This window comes from Aptenodytes patagonicus, chromosome 24 (assembly GCF_965638725.1).
Source record: "Aptenodytes patagonicus chromosome 24, bAptPat1.pri.cur, whole genome shotgun sequence".
Taxonomy (NCBI): domain Eukaryota; kingdom Metazoa; phylum Chordata; class Aves; order Sphenisciformes; family Spheniscidae; genus Aptenodytes; species Aptenodytes patagonicus.
The window spans coordinates 6,066,316-6,088,565 of NC_134972.1; the positions used below are offsets into that span (position 1 = coordinate 6,066,316).

The following is a 22,250-nucleotide window of genomic DNA, read 5'->3' on the forward strand; positions in this document are numbered from 1 at the left end:
ACCTTCTTCAAACTCGAGAGGTTGCCAAGAATGGAAAGATCTCATTAAGTAATAATGAAGTTCCGAGCAAGTAGGAAAAGAGAAAATCAGGCACAACGCATCCACGTGCCTAACCCAAATAAGCATGCAGCGAGCGGGGCCTTCCAGGGAGATGCACTGCACGCCGTCAATCCAGCCAGCATTTATTGCAATGATCAGACGTTTGGATCAAGGCTGTTGCTCCATGACAGCAGCCTAGAGCGAGTGGCGTCCATCGGCATAATTAATCCTGCGTCCCCGGCACTGCGATGACTCAAGGAGGCACTGGCAAATTCAGGAAGAGAAGCTGCTGCTGACACGCAAGCACCTCGGGCGGGCTGCCATGCTGCAAGACACCCAGCACCGCAGCAGGGCTGTAGCCGAGAGCTTTCCCCCTCTGACTTGGTTGGAAACGCCTGCCCTGGGGTGGGTTTCTCCAAGCCAGATGCCTCCGCCGCAGCTCCTAGTGCCAGCGCTGGCAGGACCCGAGATGAGGCGGAAGAAGGGCCCTACCTCCTACACGCCACAGCCCCGCCGTCTCTGCTTTGCCCAAGGCGGCAGCGTTCAGATCTTCCTGTAGCTCACAGCTGGCATTGCCTGGCTTGAAGCATCTCGCCGGGCTTCCCAGCAAGCGGGGAGGACGATGTAGAGGAGGACGAGAGGAGCGTTCGCGGTCTGTCCCCCTGAAACCGCTGCAATATGCTCAGCTCTGCTGCTGCAGGTAGCACAGGGCTGCTGAGACCGTTCTCCTGCCCTGGCAATGGTTGGGTCACCCACCCAGGCTCCTGCTCCCATCAGACCCCCGGCGGCCTCCAGGCCTTCACAGGATCGTAAATCCCCTCTCCTTCCTGGGGAAGCACCCTGGACCAGGCTGCATCCAGCCTTCCCAGCGCTAACGGGGCCGCACGCAGCCCACCGGGGTGGAAATCATCACGGGAGAAGCGGGGCGAGGGCCGACCGAGCTTGGCAGGCAGCAGGCGGATGGCAAGGCCCTCTCCGCATTGCTACGTAAAGGCCACGTTCGCCCGACGGCACCAACATGCACACTGGAATACAGATTTCCAGAGCTCCTGCCTCCCAGCCCCCTGCTTGCCAGCATGACCAGGTGAAAACTCAAAGCCACCTCGAGCCACGGGAAGGTCTGTGCACCCTGTACAGCTTTCGTCAAGCCCCAGCTCAAGCTGGACTACAGCCAGAGAGAAAAAGCCACAGTTTTTAAGATTAATTTGAAGGGGGTCAAACATGCCCTCTGCTCCTCGGGGTCCCAACGCGGGTGCTGGAGCAGCCAAGCAACAGGTATAGAAGCCAAAAGTTTAACCTCTTTGGAAAGCTGCGTTTCCAAAGCTGCAGGGATTGCGTGCGTGGAAAATACCAGGTTTGTGCTCCTTCTGCAAGCAAGCTGTGAAGGAGCCTCCCCCCCACCTCCAGATTTAACATCTTTTGGCATCTAAACATCAGGACTGTTGCACTTCGTCTCTCTTGGTTTTGCCCAAGAAGCGCCGAGGCAGGAGGAACGTTTACTGCGGGCTCTCGGCACCTTCGCTGAGGTCCTGGAGGCACCCAGTGTTTCATAAAGGCTCCCTTTGTACAGAACACTTCAGTTAATTAGGTCTCCGGCAAAGCATTAAGCAAGCTGAATACCAAACCCTTCCCTCTTACAGCTCAATTCACACCCGCAGTCAACAAGCCTCGGGATCCACTTCGATCCACTCTGCCGCTCTCCAGCTGTCAGTGAGCTCCAGCCTGGAGCACAGCAGTGGCCTGAGGCAGGTCCCGGGGCCCTCCCAACCCTCAGGGTTTCTTCCAGCCCAGGTGTGTTTGGGTTGCTGGGGGAGAACACCCCAAATCCAGTTTTGGAAGGTCTCCTTCACCCCTGAGGTGGACAGAAGTTCATCAGTGGCTCCCCGGTTGCCCACTTCCCTGGCCTCCGGGCTCCCGAGCACACACTTCCAAGGCTGCAATGCACAGCCTCGGTGGTCCTGCTCTGAAAAAAAGACTGAAAAATGGAAGCCAATGCCTTCCCCCTCACCCCCAAAACTCAGGCACACCCTGGCCAGGCCATGCAGCCCGGGCTCCAGCCCGCGGTGCCCACCATCAGCTCTACAGGAAGGTCTCCTCACCTTCAGGAAGCCTCAGAGCTTCGACTCATCACCAGGACAAGACCAACGACCAAAAATAGAGCACATCAAGACACTTTCCCGCTGTATCGCGTTGTATCATCAAGCCTGGACGATGCTGTGGGGGAGAGGGGGCCAAGGCTCCCCTGTACAAGGTGCCCAATGTACCACCCACATGAGACGATGCCTTTACTGCCCGACCCAGCAGCCAAACAGCGAATCCACCCAACCCGCAGCAGCTGGAGTCCCACCAGTCTCACCACACAGGACCAAGACGCTCTGCCCCTCTCCCTGTCCGGTGAGAGGCTTGCTCTTTTCCAAGCTCGCATTCTTCAGAGGAGCTCTTAGCCTTCCCTTTTGGTTTCCGAGTTATTTACGGAGCCATTCGACAGAGCCAACTTACTGACATTAGGCGAGTTTAAATGCCACCGCCAGCTCGCAAGAGAGCTTCGGAGCATCGTCACCAGAGGGCTAGATTTCACTACTGCTGGGATATTTAGGTCAAGGACAGCAGGACACGCTACTGTTCGGAAAAGTCCCCTGGGATCTTTATTGTTTGCACAGATCTTATACAACTTTGGGTTTCAGAGGTCTCCTCCGAGAGACCTACGTGCAGCCAAACCAGGCTGGATTCAGTTATAGCTCCCCGGGAAAAAGGCGATAAGACCAAAGAAATCCAACAGGATTGAATTGTGCGAGCACAGGACAAGGTGGCCTCTCAGACCCCCACACCACCAACATGACCTGGCCCAATCTCTCCCGACACCTGACGGCACAACAGGGCCGTGCCGACCCGCACGCTTGTGGTAGTTTTCCACATTACACCGCTTCCTTTGGTGAACAACGCGATATTAAAACAAGCAAACAGATACTGCTTTTTTAAATAAGAATCAGGCACACGCTGTCCCTCGGCCTCCAGCCCTGGGATTTTCTGCCTGTTAAGAGAAAAATTTATAGGTTTTAATTTAGTTATTTTTGGTCCCGGGACCTAATTTTGGAGCTCAGTACCTTGGTAGGGCAACCAAAGCCCTAAGCGATTCAGTGCGTGACAGGGGAACTGGCACTCTGCTGCTGATCTCAGCAACCCAACCGGAGGAGTCCAATTCCCCCGTGAAAGCGCTGGAAAATTGGGCCCCGACTGATTCCTCATCAGCTGCAAAAGGCTCGTTACAGTCGAGGGCTGCACCAGACAGAGGGCTGGGGGGATCTCATCTTCGGCTCAAGCGTTTCAGCCCTTTGAAAAGATGCTTCCCGAGCAGTTGAGTTTCCACCGCTACGGGAGAAGGCTTACATATTGAAATAATTCTCCCAGCAGGAAGCCACGGCCTCTCTCCATTGCAGGAAGAAAGACTCTGCTTGGCAGGGAGGACTTAAAGAGAAGTTTCTCTGCTTCCCCCAGTATAACCTGGACGCATCCCTCCTAGAAACCAAACACGACAGCACCCCAAGTCCAGTGCTGCAGCTCCTGAGAGAGAAACAGCTTTTGTGTTACACGACGAGCCAAGGACACGCTGCCTTTCCTCTCCTGGGCATGTCGGAGGAGGGAGGTCTGGCCAACACGGGGCTTTTGAGCAGCGAGGCTTGAACGAAGCTCATGTTCCCAGCCGGCACGGGCTGCAGCTCCCACCTGGAAAGCTGGTCATCAGTGTTGGGGAGCACTGGGAGGGAGGAAAAGGGTTCGAGTGATGCCAGTTGACTTGGGGAACACACCATGTGGCTGGAAGAGGGTTTCCTGGCCCCACCGGGACAGCGGGACAGCCCAGGAGAAAAGAACAGGGTAGGAAGTGGAGAACCCTGATGGGTTCACACACATGCAGAGCACGGGGACGGCCCTTGCCGCCCCAGCATCAGCAAGGAACAACGGAGGATTGTGTAGGACCAGGAGGAGCACGAGGATGCTTAAGCGAGAAACAACTGAGCAAATGAGGACTCTTCAGCCTAAAAAGCAGGCTGAAGGGGGAACAGAACATCACGGGAAAACCCCCCAGAGGGTGGAGAAGGGAAATGGGGAAGCGCTCACTGCCTCTCCACCTGCACGGAGGGATTCAAAAGCCACACACGGCGGTGCTGCACAGCAGTGGACCTGCTGCACAGTGGTGGACCTGCTGCAGGATGCCGCCGCGGAGACCCCAGCCACACGAGGGCTAAAATTCAGAGACAAAAGGGGAAAAAAAAAAAATCCACTGAGAGACACGAAAGACCAAGCGCTCGCTCTGGTTCAAAAGCCACTGAGCCACAATTTGCCGGCGGCACGGGGAAAACACAGAGGAAGTATCACCGCATGCTCGTTCTGTTCTTCTCCTCTTCCCCAAGCGTCTGCCGTTGTTGGAGACAGGATACGGGGCCAGATGGAGCTTGGCTGTACCAGGTCAGGCTGTTCTCCGGAGGTCTGTCTGGCTCCTGCTCGTGACGGGCCTCGGCCGCGCCGGGGGAATTCCCCGTGTGCAGCCCCAGGTGCCTTGCAGCACCTCTGCGCAGCTCACACATGCAAAAGGAATTGGAACCAGGACACTCTCCCTTAAATATGGATCAGGATCAGCTCCATCTTTCTGGGTCAGGCTGGAAGAACAGCATGGACTCTGCGGTGAGCTCACCAGGAAAGCCCACAGGGACACTGGGGAAGGAAACCAGTTTAACTGGCTTCTGGTCTGGATGGTCCCAGACAGAGCCCACTGAACAGGAGCATCCACAGACTCCCCTTGCTCCCCCTGCCTGTTCTCCTGGAAAAGGCTTGAGAGGAGAAAGCTTGGGACAACACCGCCTCCGAGTCAAACAAAACTGGCCTCAAAGACAGCAGCGTGCAGTGATATCTCCTCTCCACAGCCCTGCTCCTCCGCTGAGGGTGACCACCAGTGAAATTCCCCTCCCTGGCACCCCGAGGAGAATGAAGCCACGCCAGAAAGCCCATCCTGCAAGCACCTCGCAATGAAAAAAAATCCATCTGGGCTTCCAGCAAAGCCAAGCCGTTGCTAAGTCGAATTAGATTCACACAGGAGCCTCATGGAAATTTCCCAGAGCGCTGCTGTGTCATCTCGGGGATGCTCCCCAGCGTGCCCCGCAAAGGGTTAACCCCAGGCCGCACAGGCTCCAGGAGTGGAAGTGGCCGCTCTCGGGAGAGGAGAGGGCTGGAGCATCAGAGAAGTCAGCTCACCAGATTAACACATTTCAGTTCAATTTTGCTCTGCCTCTCGCCAGGGACAGTGAGCTGGAAAGTACACAAGTGATTTTTGTAGGTCACTGCCGAGCCCTGCCACACACGGGGACGGCAGAGCAGCGAGTGGGCAGCCAGTCTGAGGCAGAGCTTACCTGGACAGGGTGGTCAGGGTGGCCAGGGCTCTGCTGGCCAGCGAGGGCCAGGACGGGGCACAGGCAACACCGCTGCCTGTTCATCCCCTTCCCTGGCACAACCGCACTGCATGCACAGGGCGGTGGGAGTCTCTTCCCCAGGTCACACACAGCAAAAGACCGGCAGGGTCTCCCTCGAGGCCCGACCAAGGCAGTCGTGGAGCCATGAACAGCCCCCTTCTCACCACAGTCCCCTCCTACAGCCTCTTCTTCCCTCTCCACACCGAATGAGGTGAACAGTCGGGCCGTGGAGGCCCCAGGGTTTCGTTCTGCTCTGGCTCAGCAGTGCGAGTTATCATGCCAAGTCCCCTGGCAGCAGCTGCAAACCTTCCCCAGGGACGAGGCGCTGCACATCCTCCCTGGCCCGCCCGGCACTCACCGGTGTTCCGTGTCCCGCTGGTCCCGTTTCGAGCCCCGGGCACACCGTGCACAGCAAGGCAGCCAGACCTGGGGCACGTGGGTGCCACGGCTCCATGCCAGCCTGCTCCGACCTAAGCCGTGGCCCTACACAGGCAGGGGAGCAGAGGGACCAGCAGCTCCCCCAACTCTCCGCTGCCTCGGGGGAGGCAGGAGCCAGACTGGAGTCGCCTGGGGGGAATCCTTCAACATCTGTCCAGCCCTAAAGATCCTTCTCTGGGAGACCTCCCCGGCCTGACAAACTGCTCTTTCCAGCGGGTTGCTCTTCAAAGGTCCAAGATGGTCTCTAATAGAACACCCCACACAGCCCAGAGCTGCCCCATCCTGAGCATGCCTGGCCGGAGCACCCAGGAGAGACGCAAAGGCTGGATGGAGAAATATATGAAGGTGAGGCATTCACCATCATGCACAGGCTTCCAGAGCTGCTGCTCCTAACCTCCTGCCACCACCTCTTGCCCACACACGGAGTAATCCCCGGGATGGGGCACACGGAACAGCGGGAAGGAGAGCTTTCCCCCCCATTCATACTCGGAGAAAGAAAGGAGCAGAGGGGAGCCAGGAACTAGAGTCGGAAAGCACGAGCCGAGCGCCCAGGCCGGGCTGCGCAGTGCCACACGTGGGCTGCCGGGCTCTATTTTAAATGCTGTGTGGCAAATATATGCAGGATGAAATCCAAGCTGGGGGAAGGGGAGGGTGCTGGGCGGCAGAGGTGTTCAAAATTAGGAGCTGAGCTCAGGCGAGGATGGCTTCTGGGAGCAGATGGGGGAAGAGTCGGAGCTGGGGCCTGCATGAGATGTGCAGCTGCAACGCCGGCCCTGGCCGTACGCTCCCGGAATGAACAGCCCCACGGTGGGGGGTGCAAGGGGGGCATGCTCCCCTCTGCCCTCCCGGCAAGGTGGGGAGAGCACGACGGCCAGGGAAGGATAGTGAGGACGCCCAGGGCAGCTGCAAGCCGGGCTGAGGAGCCGGCTTCTTCAGCGGCACAAAGACCTCTGGTCCCTCTCAGCACAGCTCCTGGCACGTGGGTCACCCCAAAGACACCCCAGTCCTCAGCGTGTTTATGGGGCAGCCTTCCTAGTGAAGAGGAACTGCATCACCTGCGTTTCACAGGCGGGGAAGGCGAGGGATGCGAGGAGACCTGGCCAAGCCTCTGGCAGAGCAAGGAACCAAGCCCTGCTACCCTCCTCACCTGTGGGCAATCCTCCGCACCCGCAAAGCCGGCTTGATTCTGCTCTCCCCTTCTGGTTTGACCCTGAAAAAGCTGCTACCATCTCGCTGCACTTCGCAAGATGCTCACGAACAGCACCCAGGCACACAGCGAGGCTCTGATGGGAGCTGGCAGATCTGGGATGGTACCTGCCCTACATTTACGGAGCAGTCAGGTTGACAGAATGAGCAAGTTTTTATATAGATTTTGGTGGCAGCGGTTTTCTTCACCAGCGGTGGGGTGGGGGGAGGAAGGGAGATGGAAAATATTTTCGTTTAAGCTCTTTTCTGCATTCTTCCTGCCAAAGTCGCGCATTATTCATGCGCCCCTCGTAACCAGGCTGGTGTCTCTGGGTTTTGCTCAGAAGGGGCTGTGCAGAATTAAGCAGCCGGTTAAATTATTAATAGTCTGTCGGGGGGTGCCCAGGACGCCCGCTTCTGGTACCTGCTGCATTTCGGGGGGCTCCAGTGCCCCCCAGAGGCACAGAAACCAACTACAGCCGTTTGACAAACCTGTTGGCTGCTCTGCCCTACTTAGAGCCCGCAGACACCCTGTTCTTCTGGCCTGGAAACCACCGGGCTGCAAAGCCTCGCTGGAGGGGTTCTCCTGCGCCCGGTCTCACCCACCAAACACCCAAACTGGGCAGGCGCCAAGGGGGGCTGCGAGTGTTTTACCCCGCCAGCATGTTTGGGGCAGCCAGAGCAGGCGCAGGCAGGAAAAGGAAAGGGAGAAAAGCCCACCAGGCAGGGCAGAGGCCGCAGGGGCACCTGTATTCAGCTGAAGACACCTTTTCATGGCTAGACCTGAGCAGGAGAGCTGCCACGCAGGGCTTTGCATTCGATGCCAGGTCTGCAGGCTGCAAAACAGCACCCGCGTGTCTGAAGTCTGTCAGGGGCCACTCTCCGGCTGTGCCAGGACAGACGCTCCAAGGGCGGAGGACGCAAGGGCTGAGCTTTGCACCTGGCCGAGCACACGAGACCGGCTCTCCCCACCGGCAGCAGAAACTGTCCCCATCAGACACGTCCTGCGCCCACACCAGCCCTCAGCTTCCTTCCTAATCCCTCCAGTTTCCTTCCCGCAGCCTTGACATCTGTTTTCAGGCAGCTAAATACCACTCGCAACAGCTGCTGCCCCCACAACAAAAGGCCTGAATCGAAATTTCATGTGGCGGAATGCAACAAACGTGGACTGCAAGGGGGCACAAGCAGCCGGCGCTCGGGCCAGCCCCAGCTCCTTCCCACTTGCAGTCTCGCATCTCTCCTCCTTTCCATTTAGGATAAAGCCAGGCTGGAGACACATGGGTCAGCACCGTGGCCGCGCAGCCCGGCTGCAGAGACCTGCCAGCTCTAACAGGGCTTTTTTTGGCTCGTTAATTTTGCACTGGGAGAGGTGTCAGACTGACAGCCCCGGGGACAATCTTTCTTTCGCAGGACAGCTCCGGCACAGGCAGCAGAACGTGGCTTTTCAGGTGATTTCATTTTTGGCTTCTGGCTTATTTTTATCCTGCGGGATGTGTGTCAGACCAGCCGAATTAAGCATGAGTCCTTCTCCTCCTCCCCAGTGGATCAAGTTACTTGGCAGGCACTTTGCCCGGGCGCAGCCGGCACCCTTCCCCTTCCATCCAAGGGCTGCCACGCTCGGGCCCTTCTCTCTACCACTGCCTGGAGCCGAGGCTGCAGGCTCTGACTCTGCCACAGTCCTGCCACTTATCGTTCCACTGCCCCCAAGATTTTGGTCCTCAGATCACCCCTTCCACACGCCAAGGGCCAACAGCCCCCAAAGTCTGGGCTCCGAATCCTCTCTGCCCCTCGTGGGCATCGGCCATCCCCATCCTTCCAGGACTTGGGGCTCTCCCAGGAAAGCCTGCTTCTCTCCAGTGGCTTGCTCTCACCGCTGATGTGTCTAAACCTGGCCCAGAGGACAGGGATCACTGTCCCAAGCTGTCCTCCTCGCCAAGCACCAGTGGGACAGCGGAGACGGACCGCAGCGAAACCCCACGTATGACCAGGAAAGCAGCAGTGATGGGGTGGGGAACGGTGCGGCCATCGCTTGGGGCTCTGACCACGAGAGACACTGGGAAAGGAAGGAGACGGCGGTCTGCCATGGCCTGCTCGCGGCATCGCTCCCCGAGGCAAAGCAAAGCACTGACTCAGGCAGTGAGGAGACACAGGAGCTTGAAACTCAACGGCGTGCGAGGCCCCAAGAGCAGGTGAGACAGCTTTGCCTCGGCTCGGGGTCAAGGTGACGCCCAGGGAAGGGCGAGCGAACCCTGCACGGGTAAGCGGTTCATAAAGGCCATGCCGGCCCGCTGGAGCTCACCTCCCGCTGCTCATCGGACAGAGCCGAGCTGGAAGAGTCACAGATACCCTGGAAGGACTTTGAAACAAGGACGTTTTTGTAAAAACCAAGGCTGCTTAGCCCCGTTTGAAAGCGACCGAGTCTGGCGAAAGAACACAGCTAAAGAGAAAACTCTTTGCAGCACCTGATTGATCTTCAAAGTTGGTCCTGCGCTGAGCAAAGGCTTGGGCCGGAGACCTCCAGAAGTCTCCGAACCCATTTTTTGCTGCGTGTATTGGATGCCGCGCCTGGCCCTGCTGCCTGCCACGCAGCCAGGCCTGCCTGCACCAACTCACAGGTATCGCGGGTATCTGTGCAAGCTCCTAGCCGGCTGCTGGGACGTCTCACAGCACACCAGGGGAGTCTGACACTGAATTTCTGTGAGAAAAGGGTTACAGGATGGTGTCTGGGTTTCCCAGAGCTGCAACAGTCAAACAGGACCATCAGCCCAGCTGCGCTACGTCAAGCGCTGGAAAAGGGACACTGCTCACCGCAACCAGCACAAGGAGAAGCCGCACGGACCAGCCCAGCTCTGCGGGGCTGTACGCGCCACCTTCCCTGCTCAGAGCGTAGGGGGAGACACCAAACCACCCGCAGGAGGACAAACCCCTGCCCTCTTGTGGGGAATTCCACGACGTCTCCAGCCACAGGAGCCCGCAAGGGAAATCCTCACAGCCTCCCGAAGGGCTGAGTGCCCGCAGAGGGGGGCCACCCCACCCAGAAAAGGGCTGTACGGCAGGACAGCGAACACCACCTCGGTGTTTTTGCCTCCCCCCTGCCAGGAGCACGAAGAAAGTAAGAGACCCTTACGTGGGCAGTTCTGCTGGCTGGGGCTCTGCCGGGGCAGCGGCCCCCGGGGGCTCCGCCAACACAGGACTGGGGGCTGCGTCCTGGGCTACGGCCGACTCCTGCGCCCCCACAGCTCCCCCTGCATCCGGTGCTGGGACGTGTTCTGCTGTTGTCTCTACCTCAACCTCCTGAGCTGCAGGGGACAGTTTCACCCTCTCAGCGGCTGCGGCAGCCTCCTCCTCCTCTTCCTTCTTCCTTAGCTTCGCTTCCAGCTCTCGGCGCCTCTTCTCATCATCCTGCCGAGCCATCCGCTCGAAGACTTTGAATGCCTGAAAGATAAAAAGCAAACCGAGCGGGTAGTCAAGCTGCCAAGCTCTGCCTGAGGAGCTGGGGGAGAAGGAGAGGAGAAGCATCGCACGGTTGGGGCACTCATTACTGTCCCTCCCTCTCTAGACACCACACGCCCCCCACTCCCTACACCGAGTTGCTTCAATCACCAACAAAACCAGCCGCTGACTATTTCAAAACTCACACGGCCACGTTAAAACACATCTCAGGAGAATGCCCGAGTTCCTGGGAGCCGCTTTGAAATTGCTGAAATCCCTCTGCCGCTGGGAAAAGGGCTGGTTACTCCAGGGAAAAGCAATTAGCTCTGACTCCTGGCTGGGAAGGGGGCTCCGAGGGAGCCGCCGCCCCTCCAGCGTCCCCTCGCCCTGCGTTCCAGCGTCACCGAGGGGCAATTTGCAAGCCCGAAGCTCAGACCAAACCTCCGAGGTGCAAACGGGATGAGCTACCCCAGGAGAAGCTGGGGGATGGCTTACCTGGTGCTGGCTGAGCCTGAACAACGGACTCGGAGCTCTCTTAGCCAGCACAGGAGAAGGAGCAGAGTGACCTCATGTGGGGTTTTGAGCCAGAACTGACCGATCCAGTCTAAAAACATGCACTTGCTCAGAGAAACGCCATCCCTCCCTGCCCTGAGGTGCGGCACGTGAGAAGGCCGCTGCCCAAGCAGTGGCAGCAGGAGAAGATGTAATCCCACCCTGCAGTTTGCTTTTAGCTGTGCCCGTCTAGCGCAGGCTGGAGGTTGAAAGTTAAAGCCACAACTGCGGGATGCAGCCGAGGGAGGCACGGCCATCCGGGACCCGCGCCTGCTCCTCGAAGGAGCTGAAGCTTCTCCCATCCAAGTGCCAGGTTATTTGTCACTGTAAACACACGTTGGAAAGCAAGCAAGCCTCGAACGCAGCCCTCCCTCGCTTCCCGGGAATATTTCAGAGCCAGCTCCAATGCTTCCAGCAGGAGACCGACCCTAAGCCGCACACTGGCCTGCGGCGCCACTTGATCGAGTCTTGCTCCGGGCACAGGCCGTGTAAGGCAAAGGGACACAGCTCTGGGAGGGCTCCTGCCAGCGCAGCCGCAGCAGGACAGGAGCAGCTTTATCGTGGTGCGTGCTCATGCCCCTCACTCCGGGCTTCTGCCCCGCGGAGGAACAAGCCCGTGGGATGAAGATGCGGGAGAGGCGAGTGCTGGGCATCATCCCCGCTCCGTTTGCTTCCTTCTTTGCAATCGCTTTTACTCCGCGCGAAGCCACGGTGCCCGTCCCCTTCTCCCCAGCCAAAGCCCGAGCTCAAGCCAGCCCACGCAGATCGTGCAGAGCGACAGCTCAAAACCGTGTCCCTCCCCTGGGCTGCAGCCAAGCCGGGACAGGGGACTAATCCCTTCCAAACTGCCCCCCGCGCCCTCCCTGTGCCTCGGGTCCCTGTGGCTGCAGCTGCGAGGCCGCCCTAGCCAACACCTTTCTGGGGAACGAACGCTGCGGCCGCAGCGCTGTGCCTCCCTCCTCGTGCCCAAGCCCGAAACGGTCCCCAGGGGACACACGAGACAGGTCTCCCACCGTCACTGCCCCACTGCCGAGTGGTTTGGGCTCTGTGCTCTCCCCTCTGCAGCCTGAGACCTGCCTGGGCTCCCCACTCGCCTGCAGAGCCCAGTGCACTCCCACAGCAGGGCCTAATCCTGGGACACGGGGACATGGGAGTCGGGGGGTGATGAGGACCCCCTCATGCCGCGGACCACCGCAGGGAGAGGGGCAGGGATTGCCCGTCAGCCTGCCTGCATCACCCCCCCGCCTGCCAGGCCTGGGAAGGGAAACTCACCTGGTCCGAGCAGACCAACACCCCAAATCCAGCCTTACCCCCAGTTTTACGAGCTCGTTTCCTGCCTGCTAATAAAGATTAATGACAGCCCAGAAGAGCCCTGAGTCAGAGGCCTCCAGCGCTGCCCCAGCACTCAGCCCAGCCCAGCCAGGCCGCGAAAACAGCAGGTCAGGGCTTTTGCCGTCTCCCATCTACGATCGAGGCGAGCCTGGTGCTGGCTGCGAGCTCCTGCTGAGCAGAACCCAAACCAGCTCCCCACACGATTCCCAGGGCCCCCGCCTGCCCTCGGCTGCTCTCCAGGCTCCCTGCTCCCACGAGCCCCACCACGAGCCTGGCCTGCCCACTGTGCCGCCGGCAGCCGTCCTCAGCCGGGGCCAAGTTCGGAGAGGGGTATCGCGCCCCGGCTCCTTCCATGAGGGTCTTGCAGTCCCCACCTGCCCCCAGGGCTCTTCGTCCTTTTACAGGGGTGACGCTTCCCACCCATGTCAGCATCCACCCCCTCGCCCGACCTGCCAGAACACCCCTCCCGCCTCCTCCTCCACCTCCCCGGGCAGAGTCGGTTACCCCGGGGGCTGCTGCGCTGCCCGGCCCCCGTTCACGGTCTCCCTCACCCTGCCCGGATCTCCACCGCTGCAGTCGCAGAGCAGACCCGACCGTCCCGCTGGCAGACACCCGCTCAGGCCCGGGGAACGCGGCCCGCTCGGCTCGGAGGGGACAAACGCGGACGGTGAGGCCCAGCGACGGGGACAACACCGGCCGCCGGGGCCTCCGCCTCCCACCCGACGGCCAGGCCTCGTCACCGCCACAGCCTGCCGAGGACCGCCGGCCCCGAGAGACCCTCAAGGCCAGGAGAGTGCAGCAGGCCCGGGCGTCCCGCCGGTACCTGGAGGGCCATGGCCTGCGCCGCGCCGGGAGGGAAGCCCAGGCGGTCCCCGGGTCGCAGGAGGAGGCGGTAGAAGTCGGTCTTGCGGTAGAGGAAGCCGAAGAGGACGCGCAGGAACTCCTCCACGTTCCCGACGTGCTGCAGGATCCCCAGCAGCGCCTGGTCGTACATGTCAGTGAGCGCGGCCGCGGCCTCCATGGCGGCTCCGGGCCCGCTGTCACGGCAACCGCGCCCGGCCGCGCTTCCGGTCCGCTCCGCGCCGTCCCCCGCATTTCCGGTCTCGGCCCCACCCCGCGCCTCGGCCCGCCCGGAACCCGCGCCGCGCCGCGCCGTTCCGGCCGCTCCGACGGGCCCCCTCCGCCCTGCCGTGGTTCCCAGGGGACCCCCCCTGCCCCCCAAAAGTGGCAGTGGCATCCCCTGCCCCCCATGACACCCATGGGACCCCTCGTCCCCCTCCAGTACCCAGGGGACCCCCGGACCCCCCAAGAGTGGCCGTGGGACCCCCCAGCCCCCCGATGCACCAGTGCCCGCCCCCCACTTCAATACCCTGTGGGGACCCCCAGACCCCAATGGCACCAGTGGGCCCCCCTGCTGTGCTGCAGCACCCTGGGGACCCCCAGCCTCCCAAGAGCGCCAGTGGGACCCCTGCCCCGCCGCGGCACTCACCGCCCCCCCCCCAGCCCCACTGCAGCCAGCCAGGGGGGCCACGGGGCCACTTCTTGGCCTCGCCCTGGGTGGTCCCCGTGGGGCACAGCACCCCAAGAGCCCACGCACCGTGGGGGGGCCCGGTGGCGGGTTGGGCTCCACGTCCACTGCCATCACCCCATGAGACTGAAACCCCAGCCCCACACTGGGCCCGCTGGGACAAGCCACCATGACCTCCGGGGGTGCGGGGGTCCTGCCCCCCAGGAGCGTGAATGTGTCCCATGGGGGGTGGCGGCACCCATTTCCCCCCCACACACATCTAGGGGGGCGACAGGGTCCTTCAGGCCCTCGCAGGTGGGCAGCTCCCCCTGCTTGAGCCCCGCACCCCGGCACTGTCACCCTGTCACTGGTGTCCTCCACAACCCGCTCCCCGCCACCCCTCTGTCCCTGTCCCCCCACAGCTCCATCCCCCTCTTTGGCCCCATGCCCACATCCCTGTGCGCCCCCGTGTCCCTGGGCACCCCCTCCCCATTCCCCCCATGCCCCCCCATATCTCCCCATGTCCCCAGCCACCCTGTCCCCATTCCCGTGTCCCCACTCCCATGTCCCCATGTCCCCTGTCATGGTCCGTTTGGATCTCTCAAATTTACAGGACAACGTACTCTGTAAATTGAGCTTTAATTTATGAGCTCATCAGGAAAGCAGACGAACACACAAACAAGGGCTCCGTCCCCTCCGCACAGACTCCTCTAACTCGTGAACTCACTAATTCATCACTTGTGGCATGAGGTTCTCACCTGCAAGTTCTCTAATTCATAACCCATAACTTGTAACTCCTGCTCCTATGAGGTGGGAAAGGGTGAGAGCGCTCATCCCTCCTCCTCCTCCTCCTCCTCCTCCTCCTCCTCCTCCTCCTCCTCCTCCTCCTCCTCCGGCGCCGGCGTCTCCTGCGTCGTACCGGGAAGCAGGAGACCCTCAGCAGTCCGGCTGCTGCTGGATCCCCTTCCAACGCTTTTCGGGTGAGCTGACGTGTTCATACCTTCCAGCCTGGATGGTTGGTCTGCAGCGCTTCACGGAGATAGCGGGTTCTGCAGAAACTGCTGGACAATCGATATGGAAGGATGCTGGCTGCAGGAGAGCCTTCAGGGAACCCTTCAGGGGATTCTTCAGGGGACCCTCTGGGCAACCCTTCAGGTGACCCTTCAGGGGACTCTTCGGGGAACTCTCCAGAGGACTCTCCATAGGCGTCTCCATTGGAATCTCCTCTGAACTCTCTACGGGACTCTCTATAGGACTCTCCTTTGAAGTCTCCGTAGGACTCTCCCGAAAAGGCTCCGTGGGACCCTCTGGCAGCCAGGTGAGGAGGACCGCCGCCACCCCGCCCTGCTTCCTCTTGGGGTCTGGCAAGGGGGACGTCACCACCGCCCCCCAGGAGGGGTCGGCATCCCCCAGCATCGCTGCTGCCACTCGGTCCTCGGGGCAGTCGCCCTCTACCCCATACCCCGAGAAGCTGGAGAGCTGGTTGAAGAAGGCGGTGCTGTCAGGGATGTCGGGGACATCGGGGACATCGGGGATGGTGTCCTTGCCATCCGCGGTGTTGAGCCAGGTGAGCGTATTGTGGACATTGGTGATGTCCGCGGTGAATGACTGCTGGTCCTGCACCTGCACGTTGTCCCCCGCCAGCTCAGGAAAGCCGCCGCCGGCTTCTGGGCGCTGCTGGGCAGGATGTGGAGCACAGGGGGACCCTGCACCCAGCGCTGAGCTGTGGGGCAGCGGGGGGCCGGGGCAGCGAAGGTCGTGCCAGGCGCTTCCGATGCTATCAGAGCCGGAGAGGGAACCTGTCTGTTGGGGGAAGCGAAGAGGGGTGATGGGGTGAGATGTTGGCGGGCAGAGCCGGTTGGGGGGTTACCCTGAGGGCAGGAGCACCAGGAGGAGCGGGAGCCTGCTGCTGTACCTGCCATGGCGGTTGGTCAGGGTGGGGTTTGTTGGGGGCAAACAGCGTTCTGGGGGGTCCGTCCCCATGGCGATCATGATGGTTTGATTTTTCATCCCACAACAACCTCCTGTCTAGGAGAGGAGAGGAGAGGAGAGGAGAGGAGAGGAGAGGAGAGGAGAGGAGAGGAGAGGAGAGGAGAGGAGAGGAGAGGAGAGGAGAGGAGAGGAGAGGAGAGGGAAGAGAAGAGAAGAGAAGAGAAGAGAAGGGAAGAGAAGAGAAGAGAAGAGAAGAGAAGAGAAGAGAAGAGAAGAGAAGAGAAGAGAAGAGAAGAGAAGAGAAGAGAAGAGAAGAGAAGAGAAGAGAAGAGAAGAGAAGAGAAGAGAAGAGAAGAGAAGAGAAGAGAAGAGAAGAGAAGAGAAGAGAAGAGAAGAGAAGAGAAGAGGATTTCAGCTGGAAGGGACCTTCAACGATCATCTAGTCCAACTGCCTGACCACTTCAGGGCCGACCAAAAGTTAAAGCAAATTATTAAGCGCATTGTCCAAACACCTCTTAAACACTACAGGCTTGGGGCATCGACCACCGCTCCAGGAAGCCCGTTCCAGGGTTTGACCACCCTCTCGGTAAAGAAATGATTCCTCATGTCAAGTCCGAACCTCCCCTGGTGCAGCTTTGACCCATTCCCAGGCGTCCTGCCCCTGGATCCCAGGGAGAAGAGATCAGCACCTCCCTCTCCACATCCCCTCCTCAGGGAGCTGTAGAGAGCAGTGAGGTCGCCCTCAGCCTCCTTTTCTCCAAACGAGACAAACCCAGAGTCCTCAGCCACTCCTCAGAGGACATGCTTCCAGCCCTTTCACCGGCTTTGTTGCCCTCCTCTGGACACATTCAAGGACCTTCACAACCTTCATCCAACGTTGGGGCCCAGAACCGCACACAGAACTCCAGGTGAGGCCGCACCAGCGCTGAATACAGCGGGACAATCCCCTCTCGACCGGCTGTTTTTGCTGTGTTTGATGCCCCCCAGGATGCAGTTTGCCCTCTGGGCTGCCAGGGCACACTGCTGGCTCCTATTGACCCTGCTGCCGACCAGCACCCCCAGACCCCTTTCTGCAGGACCGCTCTCCAGCCACTCCTCTCCCCGTTTATTCTTGTGCCCGGCATTACTCCCTCCCAGGTGCAGAATCCGGCTTTTGTTCTTGTTCGATTTCATGCCGCTGATGATTGCCCAATGCTCCCATCTATCTAGATCCCCCTGCAAGGCCTCTTGTCCCTCAAGAGAATCAACAGCACCTCCCAGTTTGGTATCGTCAGCAAACTTGCTGACGGTGCATTCAACTCCTGCACCCAGATCGTGGATCAAAATACTGAACAGCACTGGCCCTAGGGTTGAGCCCTGAGGAACACCGCTGGTGCCCGGTCGCCAGCCAGATGTAGCCCCGTTCACTGCAGCCCTTGGAGCCCTGCCGTCCAGTCGGTTCTTCACCCAGCGGAGCGTGCACCTGCTCGTCCCACAGTTGGACAACTGGTCCAGAAGGACGCTCTTCTCCAGAAGCGGACGTAGAACTCCACCCGGGACATAATCCTCAGGACCAGCTGTGGGTCAGGGATGGAGCAGTGGCGGTCCAAGAGATCAGCCCACAAAGCATTGCTCAGGTCGCAGAAGCTCCTGGCAGAGCAGCAGGGACACGGGCGTGAGTTGGTGGCCTTTTGGGATAGGCAACAGTCACAAATACATTTGCTGTGTGGCACAAGGAGGCTGCGAACGCAGCTTGTCAGTGAGGGACAGCTGCGACCCGGGCAGCTCATGGTCCCCACTGCTGCGCAACAGCAGCTGGGAGAGAGGAGTGAGAAAATGTGAGAGAAACAGCCCTGCAGACACCAAGGTCAGTGAAGAAGGAGGGGGAGGAGGTGCTCCAGGCGCCGGAGCAGAGATTCCCCTGCAGCCTGTGGAGAAGACCGTGGTGAGGCAGGCTGTTCCCCTGCAGCCCATGGAGGTCCACGGTGGAGCAGACATGCACCTGCAGCCCATGGAGGTCCACGGTGGAGCAGACATGCACCTGCAGCCCATGGAGGTCCACGGTGGAGCAGGTGGATGCGCCTGAATGAGGCTGTGACCCTGTGGAGAGCGCGCGCTGGAGCAGGCTCCTGGCAGGACCTGTGACCCCGCGGGGGACCCACGCTGGAGCAGTCCGTTCCTGGAGGAGTGCACCCCGTGGAAGGGACCCACGCTGGAGCAGTTTGTGAAGGACTGCACCCCGTGGGAAGGACCCACGCTGGAGAAGCTCACGGAGGACTGTCTCCCATGGGTGGGACCCCACGCTGGAGCAGGGGAAGAGTGTGAGGAGGAAGGGGCGGCAGAAACAACGTGTGATGGACTGACTACAACCCCCATTCCCCGTCCCCCTGCGCCGCTCAGGAGGAGGTGGAGAAGCTGGGAGTGAACTTGAGCCCAGGAAGAAGGGAGGGGTGGGGGAAGGTGTTTTTAGATTTGTTCTTATTTCTCATTATCCTACTCTGGTATTAATTGGAAATAAATTAATTTCCCCAAGTCGAGTCTGTTTTGCTGGTGATGCTGGGTGATCCCCGGTGGGGGGGGCACCCCAGTCCCCCCAGGCACCCCCAGCAGATATGGCATCCCTGTCTGCTCTGGCACCCTGGCACCTTCAGCATCCCCAACCCCCGGGGAACTCCCAGCATCCCCATCACCCCTGTCCCCCCAGCAGTTTTGGCATGGGGGTTCAGCAAGCCCGGGCGAGTGTCTCTGCCCTCGCCTGGGTGATGCATGCCCAGTAAATCCAGTTTCCAGAGAATTTCCCAAATACTTGGGGCCACCTCTCCCATTTCACCTCCTAGAAGTGAGTCTCCTCCCCAGTTTGCAACCCCATCCCGCTGGCACAGCAGCTCACCCCATGGGGAGCGCCCCGGCCACAAGCTCCCCACGTGCCTGGCGCAGAGCCGGGGGATGTCGGCGACGGGGGCTGGCTCGGCAGGTGCCCCTGGAGGGTCACCCCAGCCCAGCACGGCTCCCGCTCACCCACACAGGGCTGCAGAGGGCTCCATGCGGCTGCTGCTTTGACCCCCGGCTCTTCTGCAACCAGTGGACGAGCCCCAACCCGCCTCCACCGGCCACCTCCACGCTCGGCCACAGCACTGCTTCGCTGCTGGGTGCTGCCCTGTGGGGCCATGAGGGCTGCAGGACCCCCCCCCAGCCTGGGCAGCCCCTGGGAGCCCTCAGGGCCAACCACGACACCTCGCACCCTACAACCATCAAGGGATAGCGGTGGCCCCAGCCCCCGCAGTGCTGCTGCCGTGCTTCCCCGGCTACCAGCACGCGGAGAGGCAGTTTGCACGGCTCAGTCTCTCCGACACGGTCACCCCCACGGGGGCACCCCCAGGCAGCAACGTCCCCCTGGGCAGTGACATCCTCCTCAGCCACTGTGCTGCCCCCCACAGCCAAGCCACTGGGGACCCGGCAGGTGACATTGCACTGCCCAAGGAGATGCTTCGGGGTTGCTCCCTGGTCAGCCGGGATGGTCCCAGCAGCGTCCCCATGCCTGGGGACCCTGGTGGCACCGGCGGAGCCATCCCCCACTGCCACAATGGTTCGCTCTCGCTGCCCACGGAGCTGCTCACCCCTGACTGCTGGGTCCCCAAGACTTCCAACACCATCCTGAGCCTGGAACAGTTCACCACCATCGGGATGGGGCCCCAGGAGCCATGGTGGGATACAGGGAGGGACCTGCCACTGTCCCAGCCTGGCATGTCCCAGCCTGGCGGGGGGGGGCATGAAAAGCAGGGGAAGCCTAGAAAAGCGGGGGAAGAAGTGGAAGAGCACCTGGCCAAACCCACCCAGCAAGCGCAGGGCTCTCGCAGCCAGCACTGGGGTGGGAGGGTGGGATTAGACCCACAGCAGGGATGAGAGGGAGGGCAAGCTGGCAGGGGGAGGGGATGAGGTGTGTGGGGGTGGTGGTGGCGTATCGGGGGGGTGGGATGGTATTATAATAGCTTTGATGAGTCCTTTCCTCTTGGTTTTTTTTCCATTAAAAGCCGTTTCTCCAGAACCGCTCCGTGCCTATATGGGAGGGGGAGGGAGCGCAGGGGGCACCAGGAAACGGCACCCAAGAGGTTTTGCCCCGCTGAGCCCCAGAGCAGAGCCGGCAAGCCCCGAAGGGCACCAAGCCACCCCCAGGGCCGGGTCAACACCAGCTGGGGAGGCAATGGCAGGGGGGGACTCCCCTGTCCCCTTCCCTGGGGGAAGCAGCCCTTTGGTGAGGGAGCCAGGACAGACGGGTCCCTGCAGGACTCACGGACAGAGCCCCCGGGACAAGGACAGACCTGGGAGGCAGGAGAGGGACACACACACGACAACAAGGGCTGCAGTGCCTTTGTCTTGGAACACAACCAGCATCCCCTCCAGCAGGGACAGGGCTCGGCGCAAAGCCTTTCAAAGCCTCAAGACAATCACGCCCTCCCTCAGGTCCCACCGCACTCGGCTCCAGAGCCTGGCTTTGCCTCACTGCCGCAGCAAAATAACCCCAAATCACCCCAAGAATGCCGAGGGAGGGAGCTGCAGGCCAGGCAGGGACCCTCCTCCCCTTGTCTGGCTGCACCTTGGGCAGCTGTAACTGACCAACGCTTCCAGTTCATCCTGTTTGTTTCTCATTCTGTGTGCACTGGCTGGATGTTGACCGTCTTTCTGCCCCGCAAGTTCATGTCCTCACTACAGAGCTGCCTCGAGGACTGGAACAGTCTTGCAGCCAGGAGTGGGGCTGGGCTTAGAAACTCTTTGCTCCTTTCCAGGCAATACAGATGTTGAACCACTGAACTTTCTGCAGTCATCCGGGGCCACCTGCGTGCCCTGGTGGCAGTTAACTAGCAGTAGCGCTTGTCTCCCCACATCTCCGTCTCCTTCTTTCACACTGTGCCCCAGCAGCAAAGCCCCCTGCAGCCCCAAGCCCAGCAAGGTGACCACCAGACAGTCCTTCCAGCCATTGTCAGCTGGGGGCTCTGCAGGAGACGGTCATTTCAGATGATGCAAAGAGGGCCCAGTCCTGAGCACCCCGAGCACCTCTTTCTCCGTGTAGGAGAAGGCAAGGAGCAGGTGACACAGTTCTGCTGCACAACCCTCTTCTGCTGCAGAGGCAGGTGCCCAACTCGCAAGCCTGTGCTCGCAAAGGAGATGCGAGTATATCTGGTGGAGTCCAAACTCTGCCCGCTCTCTCTCTTTAGTGTGCTACCGGTGATTGAGGGGAGCTCTGTGCAGGAGAGCAAGAGCAAAACGACTCGTCAAGGCAGACGGAAAACTGAAATCCCTGCTTGTAAAGGCCATCGGAGAGCGGGACAGGTACGTGATCTCGCCCCGTGTCACCACCGTGTCGTAGCAAACAGTGGAGAAGTGCCGTTACGGCATTAGGAGCAGGATGCTGCAGCCAGAAGGGCTCGGGAAGAGGCACAGAAACCCCCCAGTACCCGATAGTAACACTGTCTGCGTGTCTGTCTGTGGACCCTGCAGGAGGTGTGCTACCTGTGCATGCGGCAAGAGGAACGAAATCTCCGGGCAGCCTTGCTGGAAGAGAAGGAAAAGCAAGAAAGGGCCGAGCGGGCAGAACAGCAGGCCTGGCAGGCCAGCATGGCTGCCCTGAACGCCCGGGTACTAGCAGCACTTTCAGGCAGGCAGAGGAACGGCATTTCTCTCCCCCAGGCAGGGCTGGGGGTGTGGATGTCTGCAAGGCACGGCTGTGCTGTTTCCCCCAAATTGTGGGGAAACAGGGGCTGGGCTGAGCTGGGCTGGGCTGAGCTGGGCTGAGCTGGGCTGGGCTGAGCTGGGCTGAGCTGGGCTGGGCTGAGCTGGGCTGAGCTGGGCTGGGCTGGGCTGGGCTGGGCTGGGCTGGGCTGTGCAGGGACATTTCCTCTGGTGGCCCCTCAAGCCAAAATGCACTCTTTTTTTTGCCCTCGCATGACAGAGGAGAGCGTGTGTTGTCTTGAAGTTGGCGGCTGACAAAACAGAGACAAAGGAGGATCTAGAAGAGAGCCGAGATTACCCGGTAAGAAGTCCATAAAAAAGGAAACCAAGGGTTCCCCAGCAGGTAACTGCTGCGTCTCAGCTGTGCCCCTCGGGAAGCGCAGCGAGCCCCTGGTCCGACCCTGACACCCCCGCAGGGACTTGCGGCAGTGATTCTCCTAACGCCTCCGCTACGTCTGCAGCGTCCCTGCTGCAGCCCCCCATGGGGCTGGTGCTTTTGGGAGACAGACCCCTGCATTTGCCCGCTGCTTGAGAAGCCTCTCTTGCTTTTCAGAAATTCTACTGCCCCATTCCAGCCTACCTCAGGAGAAGGGAGTATGACAGAGAGCTCCGGGAGAGACGGGAGGTGTGGGGATGGGAACCAAAGCGTAGACCAGTAAAGACCT

At 60.5% G+C, this 22,250-nt stretch overlaps 1 protein-coding gene across 1 annotated transcript in view; it reads right to left on the bottom strand.

The window, feature by feature from the left end:
* NUDCD3 (NudC domain containing 3) overlaps positions 1–13,499 on the bottom strand; it is a 31,950-nt gene extending 18,451 nt beyond the window's left edge. The window contains exons 1-2 of the mRNA XM_076358812.1: positions 13,264–13,499; positions 10,252–10,559 (exon numbers count right to left, since the gene is read on the bottom strand). Of these exons, the coding sequence (XP_076214927.1) occupies positions 10,252–10,559; positions 13,264–13,461 (506 nt within the window). The 5' untranslated portion in view covers positions 13,462–13,499. The remainder of the gene's footprint in view (positions 1–10,251; positions 10,560–13,263) is intronic.
* Between the last annotated feature and the right edge of the window lie 8,751 nt (positions 13,500–22,250).